General features: G+C 34.1%; 2 protein-coding genes across 2 annotated transcripts; both read left to right on the top strand.

Moving 5' to 3' along the window:
- Positions 1-1,946: 1,946 nt before the first annotated feature.
- LOC120130224 lies at positions 1,947-5,910 on the top strand. The gene is made up of 6 exons (XM_039147507.1): positions 1,947-2,148; positions 3,247-3,324; positions 4,190-4,319; positions 4,676-4,976; positions 5,152-5,206; positions 5,744-5,910. The coding sequence occupies exons 1-6, from the start codon at positions 2,029-2,031 to the stop codon at positions 5,816-5,818; spliced, it is 759 nt and encodes a 252-aa protein (XP_039003438.1). The 5' UTR covers positions 1,947-2,028; the 3' UTR covers positions 5,819-5,910.
- A 1,301-nt stretch (positions 5,911-7,211) lies between these two features.
- Positions 7,212-8,043, top strand: LOC120130213 (late embryogenesis abundant protein D-113-like). The gene is made up of 2 exons (XM_039147502.1): positions 7,212-7,323; positions 7,408-8,043. Exons 1-2 carry the CDS (start codon positions 7,249-7,251, stop codon positions 8,008-8,010), a joined length of 678 nt encoding a protein of 225 aa, XP_039003433.1. The 5' UTR covers positions 7,212-7,248; the 3' UTR covers positions 8,011-8,043.
- Positions 8,044-10,340: the final 2,297 nt, after the last annotated feature.

Genomic DNA, 10,340 nt, shown 5'->3' with positions numbered 1-10,340 from the left:
TATGTATTTAATTATGTTATTAAAGTGCATTTAAATTAAAGTCAAGGACTGATTTGTGTCATTAATTATTTAAGGTACTCAAGACTTGTCCGACCACTCGTCAGCTCGACCCAGCTCCTCCTGATCCATTCAGCCTCGTGAGCCCGTGATTACTTGTTTAGTTTCGTAAACCCTATAAATAGTGAAAATTAAATATTTATTCAATAGTAACCCGAATTCATTATGGTTTAGATTCAAGCACTGTTGTAGAGAGTAGCGAGGCCGATGCTCAGTAGACTTTCCAATCTGATTTCGTTTTGCGATGTGTGCTCCTTGTGTGTTATATGATTGTTTCACCTGTTTTATAATATAACTTATTTATCTGTTCTGAAAGACGATTGTTTATCTGATCTGATTTATGAATATTTTATCTTATCAATATCTTGATTCCTGATTTACTGATTACACTATGTTGTCTAATACATGATTTCTGATTATATGTTTTACTAAGAAAATTAATTATAACTGTTTTGTGGAATTTTGGAGTTTCTGTATATTGCCTGAACTGTTTGTTGGGGTACTGTCTTGGTAGGTGTCTAGAGTTCTGAGGTTCAACTAGCTGGTAATTCATTTCTGTTTTGTTACGGGAAACTGCATTTTTATGTACAAGTGGAGGGTAGTTATATGTTCTAAATAAACACAATAATACTTTTATAGTACTTTACTGAACTATTCTTTCAAACTCTTCAATATATTTTTATATTGCACTTATTGGAACTCACTAAGCTTCCTAGCTCACACCCTAACTTTTTCCCTTTCAGATACTTTTGCATAGGCATTCTCGGATCTGACACTTGGAGATCGATATATTTTGTACTGAATTTTTTTGTAACGTTTCCATCTTCCAAATTGCCTTTATTTTGGTGACATGTACCTATATATTGATATTATGGTTTTATGGCATCTTATGTTTACTCCTAATGTATGAATTTATACGATATTCTAATATTCCGTACTCATGACTTTATGTTTTAAATTTTTGGAATTGATTTCGATAAGTATTATTTTGGATCTATAAATGTTTTGGAAATTTAAATAACCTTTTGAAAATGTTTTAGAAATTTGTAGTGTGATTCATTAGACTTAGTCGTAATGCACAGAATGAATCTAAGGGTTACAAAGACAAAGATTCAAACTAATAATTTTGAATAAAACTTCCACCCATATTTAGTCCTCTAAATTAAGAATTGTATTATATATATTATTTAAATTACATCATGATCATCATGGACTTGTACTGGCCTATCATATTACTCATTTCTCTGGACCGCGTGATGTTGTAGTGGTGGAAGCAGAAACGATAACTTTGGGAATAAAGATAGCAACTGAATTGCAGTGTTCATCGACGATAATCGAGAGTGATGCGGTGAATGTTGTTCGTCAGCTCACTATGCTACAACTTGATATGTCGGTGGTTGGTTACCTAATTGATGCTCGGCGATTACTTCACAACAATTGATATGTTCGTGTGCAAGGCATTCGTCGTCCTGCTAACAAGGCTGCTCATGAAAATGCTAAATTTGTTTTTATCTCTTTTGTCTTCTTTGCATTTTGCTTATGAACCACCTAATTAAATTAACGATGTACTAATTTATGATACACTTATTAGTTAATGAAATCAAAACATGTCTTGTTTGCCTAAAAATCAATTTATCTCTTATTTTATCATCAATTAATTGGTATATTATTTTATTATTACTTTGTTTGGAAGACGTTTATTTATCAAAGGCGACATATTGGCGTTAAAGATTTCACCTTCGACATAAGTAAACTGTCATTATTTACGTGGCCGTAAGTAAAAAAGGTGTAGTAAAATTGAAAATTTATGACCCCTTAAAACTCCCCAATAAAAGCGATTCTCCATTAAAGCCGGTTATGATGATGCTCTTGTTCTAAAGCCGTGTTGCCTCAGGACGGCGACCTTCCCATTGCATACTCCAAAAAGAAAAACTTTCACCTTTTTATCTTCTTTTGGGTAGAGAGACAGAGATGATTAGGGCAATCAAAGCAGCCGTTTTTGATTCACAAAGCAGCAATCTTTTCCAAAGGGCTGCTTTCTTCCATTCCACTCCCGTCCTTGAACACAAAAGACGCAATAATTGGCAATTTGTATGCGTTCTTTTCCTTTTATTGTTGATTGTCAAACTAGATTTTTCCACTTTTGGATGTTTCCTTCAATGGGGTTTGTTTTGTGAAAATTTGCCGTAATTTTTTAAATTTATGGTCTATCAGATTTCACAATTTGGGTTAAGAGAACAGTCTCTGAAATTAAAATTTTAATGCTTCCCCCCTCCCCCTAATTTTTTATTCTTTAATGTTAAAAATGGAGCCTTTTTGCTACCTGGGGTTCAATGTAACATGTAGATGAAGATATTGGGATCTTGGTTGTATATATGATTTGTCTCCGCAATGGATGGTAACTTGGAATGGTAAAGAGTGTTTATATATTTTTTTTGAAAAGTAGAGGAAACCTGTGAATTTGATTGGTTCCAACTTCAATTGAGTGTTTTTTTAATTTATGATTATTAAGTGCAAAATGGATTTTTCATTTAGTAAAAATGTGAAATTCTGAATTTGGGATTATATATTTAATTTCTTAAGCTATATTTCTGTCTTAATTAAATGCATGAAAACTCTCTAGAAAATAACTAGCAGCCATTGTTTTCTTTTAATTTGTAGTGGAAGCCAATTGTAATTCAAGATCTATCAGGGATATGAACTAATGTTTTTCAGAAAAATAACTTTTTCCCTAAGATATTATACTGTATTAAGCTATTGAAAGAAATGGATTTTTACTTTGGAGTGCTTAGATGATGAATCCTTTTGTTGAATGCTTAAGTTTTTGTAGACACATGTAAACAATCATTTAGACAAAGCATCCATTGTTGAGAAGATAGCAGATTGCAAGAACTTTCTAGGATGATTGGGTTCTGGTTTCGCCTCTAAGTTCTTTACTCGTACATATGCTTATATGTTATAAGCATTAGTCTCACTCTTTTCTAAGCAGGTACAGTGCCCTTGGAGACTAATTCTGCAAGCCAATTCTTGTATTCCTGTAGGAATATTTATTTTCTTTTGATTAATTATTCCAAACGTAGACAGAATTCTATTCTTATCATTACTTGCAATACTTAAAAGTTTTCTTTTATTTATTTTTCAAAATTTTGAATGATATTCATACAGTACTTGTAATACTTTTGTTTGCAGGGTAAGAGGCATAGAAAGATGCGTGCAAAACAAGAACTATTGCGCAACTTTGGTGCTTATGCAGATGACTTTTTTAAGGTTTCTATTCATATTAATTACTTGATTATCTAGTTTATGCCAAAATTCAAATAAAACCTGTACAATTATGGAAAAAGCAAGCTTAATCCTGTGTGTTCAAATGCTGCATTATGATGGACTTGTGTTGCTGTAGCCAATGTCCTTATGTTAGTAGCCCGAGCTGGTCATACACTTCTGCCCTTCTATTCCTGAAGGGAGCTGTGCTACATGTTAGAAATTCTATGCATGTATATAGGTGCAGGTCCTGCTGGTCTCATATAATATGCAGGATCAACACACACAGCTGTGACCTCCGTTGCTTCCTACATGTCTAGTAGAATTGATTTCAAATTTAACAACTCATGCTTACTTTGAAAATTACTACTACTGAATCTAGTCAAGACCCATACCCTGAACTTGCCACTTAGCATGTTTTACTGTGTCTAGCGTTTATTGCTACTTCTCCACCTATGAGTATTATCGATGGCTTCAAATGAGTAAGCAATTTACTAAAAAGGGAATTACTAAAACTAAGGTCTGACATGTTGAATAAATATTTAATTGATTCTTTATGGAATCAGTCAAATATGGTTTTTCCCTTTTCACCATAAATCAGCATGAAGATTCTTTTTAAGCTTTATGGTACAGACGGAGGTTGGACCTTTTAAAATTTTCGTAGAATGTTTAATTCTAAATGAAAATTCTGAAAAAAGAAAACGAACTTTTCACTGCTTTAGGTTGTTATAATAATGCATATTGCAGTAACTTTTCTTTGAAAACTAGCAATCTTTGTTCGTTTATAAGCATATTGTTTCGTAAAAAGAAATCGTCAATTGTTACTTCGAATCATAAGGTTTCATTCGTTCTTTGGTGATTTTTGTTTCAGAGCTGGAAAGACGAGTTTCATGAAGACAATCCATCATCAAGTAGAGGTCCTTCATGGTTCAACAAGCAACACAGTAAGGGATCCAAAAGAAATTGGCCTGGCAATAAAGGATTTTATTACAGGGGTAGAAGTAAGGATTTAATCTCTTAAAACCTTTTTTTTGCATACCTATAAATATGTTACCCGTTCATATGACATTTTCTACATTTAAAGAAGCCTCTAGATTATATTTTGTTCTTGTTTTTCCTGGTAATGGCCTTTTGGAACCTTAGTGTTTGGTCTATCCCGGGCTTTGCTTTAATAATCTCCATTTTGTGTTTGGATGGGATGCTTATTGCTCAATTTTAGGCATTGTCAATTAGTTCAAAACAGATTATGCCCTTATTCTGAAATTTTCTGGAAAATTCACATAGCATATTGCATCTACTAGCATGTTGCTCTCCTGGTTCCGTGCCATAAATTTACTGTTTTTGGTTACTTGATCAGGACCTTTTGAGTTTTGTGAAGACATCAATGATGACATCGAGAACATATTTAGGTCTGCCTTTGGTGGAAGCCGGTTCTTTTATTGGTCCTTCATTAATGAGGAGTACCCTCAATGGAGAAAATCCAGATACTCGAATTACTATGAGAGATCTTGGAGCTGGAGTGATCGATTTGATGAGGATTCTGACTCCACATCAGAATCTGGTAACAATGAGACTTCAAACGAAGATACGATTGCTGATAGGCGTGCCCTTGGACTAGGTGCTTCTGATCCTCTAACACTTGAAGATGTCAAAACTGCGTGAGTTCTTTCATTGTGTTTCTCAAAAACCTTTGATTTTTTTTTTTTTTATGTTATTTCTTTTAGGATTACATATAGTAACCTATTATATTTTTCACAATTTTCACTACCGTGCCTGCTTTCTAAAATTATTTCTTTATATTGTCTGATTATTTTCGTTCTCTTATTTTGTTAGATATCGAGCCTGTGCATTGAAATGGCATCCGGATCGTCATCATGGCTCTTCCAAGGTATACATTCCCCATTCATCAGTGTACTTTGTTTTTCTGCTTAAAACAAAGAACTTTGATTATTTTGTGTAAGATTCAGGATCGTACCCTTTATAAAGAAAAAAACTTTTTGACACTTTAATATCTAAATTAAAAAATAATAGGTGTTAATCATATACTGAGAACATTTTACAGCAGCTAACCCACTTATTTAACCAAACATGTGAGGGTTCTTTTTGGCTACATTCAATAAATAAACTGGCAATGTTACCTGGAGTTTTCATTTTTTCGTATAGTATTCGTTTTTAATTTATAATCGGACATAGTTATGGGTGATCATCCAGATATATAGAGCTTCGAAAAAGAAAAAAATAACAGACACGTTTTGTACATATACCCTTTTTCAGCATTTCATACCCTAGTCTGGGTAACATAGCAGACTGGTAAATAATTGCTCATCCGAACCGTTATGTACTTTTCGATTATCGAAATTGTTGATATTGCCATTGCTATTTAACTCTGTTTTAGTAAACTGATGGTTGAATGTTGGATGATCAGGCTGTTGCGGAGGAGAAATTCAAGCTTTGTAACACAGCATATCAGTCTTTATGCGATAAGTTGGCATTGAACTGAGGAATGTTTTGAAGCATGTGCTCCACATTTCTTCAAGCCAATACATTGTTCGGATTTCCGAATCTGTAATGTTCAGGACAATCGAGTTGAGTTTTTGTAGTTTAGATTCATAAGATAATAGCATTGTCGTGTAGGCTATGGGAAAATAATTCTGTACCCAGCTGCGTCATGAGCATGATTCAACCTTTTAGATAGTGCAAATTTTTGGTCATCTTACCATTACTTTAATTTGACATTTTTGGTCATCTTACTCTTATTATTGCTAGGAATTAGTGCAAAATTTTTAATGGGTTATTAATGACACCCTGATGAGGTCAAATTATGAATATAGCCCCATTACTATTATCAAATTGGTGATTTAATCCTTTTACTTGCATGTCTTGTTTTGAATACCTTGTTATGATGCTAGAATAATTTGAAATAAAATCCATTCTATTTTGATCTAAACTCGATTACCCGAATTTATTTACTTGACTCAAGACTTGATGTGGACCTAAACATGATAGTCCAAACTTGATTTGAAACACGAAACAAACTAAACTAAATCAACATTGACTCAAATTTTAGTTGGATCGATATAAACACGTACTGATCAATTTAACCCGAATCAATAGTAAGATAAATCAAAAGAACCTAAAATAGTAGTAACATGAATCAAAAACAATTTAAATCAAAAGTAACCTGACATGAAAAATAATTTGAACTTAATTTGATTAAATTTGATTTGAATCAAATATTAACCCGATAATTTAGTCAAAAAATAAATGAACAATTTCACTATATTAATTATTATCAAAGTACTATTTAAATTTATAACGCTATTTAAATGTTAAACTAATATTTTATACAATTATTTAATAAAAGTTATAATAAATAATTAATTACATAATTAAAAATACAACAAAATCTTCTATTTTACGAACAAAATTGTTCAAAAAAAAAGGAAATTATATAATAATTAAATATAAATAAAAAGGTCGTACTCATTATTTGAAAGAAAAATACTACAGTTGAAGAAACACTATTACCTGCGGATGTATCTTTCAAAATCAAATAATTTTTTTTATAAAATTATTACCTTTAATAATTATCTTTTTCATATATTGAAACCAGCACGTTTATTTTAAAGTAAAGATAAGCCACCGCCCGAAGCAGCTAACTGCCTCCTGTCGCCACCTCATCTTATCTTCTCCTGTATATACATTCCATAATTAAAGACAAAAACACCCAAGGCCTTACATGCTTGCCATTTGTCCGAAACGTGTAATAAATTCAGTTGATTAAAGAAGCATACGTGTCAGGTTTTACCTATACGTGGCAGCTTGGGAACTATCAATTTGATCTTATTTAATGGGGAACAATGTTGCATCTCCAGTATCCAATTTCATTAACAAATACTAAGTCATATCTGAGGTCAACAACAATTGAAGATGCAGTCAATGAAGGATGCAGCTACCTCCACCAAGGCCGGCATGGAGAAGGCCGAGGCCACCATGAAGGAAAAGGTTCATTTCATTTCCTTTCCTTTCTTACGTGCTATCATAATATTAAACTAGGGTCGCAGTTACATTATTATGATGATGTTTTAGATGGACCAAATGAAGACAAGTGATCCTACTGAGAAAGAGATGGCTAGAGAAAGGAAAGAAGTTAGACAAGAAGATGCAGAGATGAAGAAACAGGAGGCCCGCCATCATAACGCAACAGCTGGTCACGGTGCAGCTGGTGGTGGTTTTGGTACTGGTACTGGTACTGGCTTTACAACGACTGGATATAACAGGGGTGACACCGGTGGCTATGGCGGAGGCGGAATTCATGACGTCAACCCTACTGGTGGTGCTGGCTTCACCACAGGCACAGGAGGCCTCAGCCACAACAGAGGTGCTACTGGTGGTGGCTATGGCGGAGGCGGCATCCATGACGTCAACCCTAGTGGTGGTGGTGCTGGGTTCACCCACAACAGAGGTGAGACTGGTGGTGGCTATGGAGGAGGCGGCGGTGTTTATGACGGCAGCCGTGGGTACCCCACAGCGGATACTGGGACTGGGTATAACTCAGCAAGGCCAGTTGGGTCAGATGAAAATATGGATATGGGGTATGGTGGAGACACTGGGGGTGGGTTGGGTTATTCAACAACTGGGACAGGGGACCCTAACAATCCTGGGACAAGAAGGAACACTAGGGGTAACTAGGATTGATCCTTATCATCGATCCTACTAAACTAATACTAAAATGAGCAAGTTTTTAATGCTCTGGTGATGTAGACTGTTTGTTATTTGTTTTGTGTGCTTGTTTCTACTTCGTTTTTAAGTTGGTCCTGTTGTAATCTCGGTACTGTCAGAGGCAGTACTCCTATATATATCAATAAAACTTGGGGCTTCCTAGAAAAAAAAGGCTTAAATGAATCACATGTTTGTTTCCTTTCTAGTTTTTCTTCCAGAATCAGACAGCGAAATTAGGCCATTAATCTACTCCTGGATTATTTATCTAACATAATAGACCAATTCTTAAATTTATTTATTTAGCATAATAGATCAATTCTACATCTATTATTATTATTATTATTTTTTTGGAAATTTGTAGTAAATGTTACACAGTTGCAGTGTTCAACAAACGTTCAAAAGACGGGTCTGCTTTTCATTGAGTATCAAGATTGTCTGTTCAGGCTGGTCTTTTCATCTCAAGTATCAAGTATCAAGATTGTCGGTTCAAGTTGGTCTGTCTTTATTCGTGAGTTGATTCCTATTGACATTGACCTAAAAGTAGATTCTCCAGAGGTCTCAGGTTGAGTTTTTCTCTTTGTTCTGGTCCGGGCAGCCCTAGAAATCGCTTAATTCCTGTCGCTTTATATACTCCGGGGAATATTAATAGATCTTATTAGCTACAGACCCCCGCTAGATGAGTTTAGAGAAAATAATTCGAATTGTACGATCAGTTCCCTCAATATATAGGAGAAAGGAATTTTAAATTGTACGATTAGACTAAGCCATGATTTTAATAAATTGGACTAAGCAATAAATTGGAATTTCTAATCGTACGATCAACTCCTCAATACCTCTAGGGACTAATGAGTTTAATAAATTGGAATTTGGAATATAACCAAGGTATTTGCGGCCGTGTAGGTTTCGGATCTTAAAAATTAAAGTTCGTTTAAATTGTGGGTTTTTTAATATCGACTGTTAAATCCTTGGGTTTAATGGGTATACTGCGGGTAATTCGCTTAATTTAATTATTTTTTAATTTATTTTATGTTTTATAATTCACATTTATTAATTATCAAGTTGTATTACAACGAATAATATCATGTTATAAAGCTATTCATCCATCAGGTACGTTCAGTTGACTCAGTGAACAATATCCTATCTAAGAGTTGTTTTTACACTTTCAAAAGTTTTGTTGTAGTTAGCTCGTATGACATGGCCCGAACACTACAAAATTTATATACTTGTATATTCTCATAGAAACGAAATGAGCCCTGAGGTTTGAGTTCGGTGAGGCATAAAATAAATAATGGATAATAATAACAATAAAGCATGAAAAAAATTATGTTTATTACTCCATACATAGTAATATTAGTCCATTGAATTTTTTGTCTTTAAGTTATCAATTATCATGTTTACACACATATAGTGTTATAAGACGAGACAGATTGTGAATTACTCGAGTTCGTTTTAATCAAAGTTCAATTAATATTTGAATCAAGTAGACTCGATTTGAGCTCAAACTCGAGTTCTTAACAAGTAAAAGCAAGCTACTTGATACCCAACTCGATATGTTAATTTTTTAAATTAAGTTATTAATAATATTAACATTTATATTTTTAATAAAAAATACAATATTTTCCTGGAAAAATCAAACTTTTTGCTGCTACCTTCCTTTTTAAGTTGCTGGATCATTTTTAAAGGTGTAGCAAGTTAGAACATTATTTTTTATTGTATTTAAAGCATTTAAAATTGTTGTTATTTAACGGGCTGCGGGTAAGCCCGTTTAGCCCGCGGATTAAATGGACGGGCCGCAGGCCTTAGAATTCAAAATCGTTTATGAATGCAGGATTTTTAAACCGCTCCGTTTAAGCCAGCAACGTCAAAATCCGCTGGCTAAACGGGCAGGTAGCCCATATACCCAACTCTAAATATAGACCAACTATGAAGCCTAAGTCATGACTTTAATAAATTGGAATAGGCCTCAAGAGTAGCCAACTATGAAAGAAGTGATGCGCAGCCAACTATGAAAGAAGAAGTGATGCGCTAACTAACAAGGGAGTTCAACAATGAGCGAAGGACTCATAAACTACTTTGACTACTGAGAATCCGATCAAAGAGGAGGGGAAAAAGTGAATTACTTTGACCCCCAAAGGGAGGGGTGAACTACTTTGACCACCAAAGGGAGGGGAAGAAGTGAGTGTGAACGAACGATAAACTAACAAAACAAACCAATGCGTAAGGAGGTTGAGGAGAACCACTCGTAGGCCAAACCAACGTAAGCGAAAGAAGAGAATAGTTTTTTTAAGGAGATGGGAGAA

Source organism: Hibiscus syriacus, unplaced genomic scaffold, assembly GCF_006381635.1.
Source record: "Hibiscus syriacus cultivar Baekdansim isolate YM2019G1 unplaced genomic scaffold, ASM638163v2 tig00110528_pilon, whole genome shotgun sequence".
NCBI classification, from domain to species: domain Eukaryota; kingdom Viridiplantae; phylum Streptophyta; class Magnoliopsida; order Malvales; family Malvaceae; genus Hibiscus; species Hibiscus syriacus.
The sequence above is the reverse complement of the archived record's forward strand: the minus strand, read 5'-3'. Positions and strand labels throughout refer to the sequence as shown.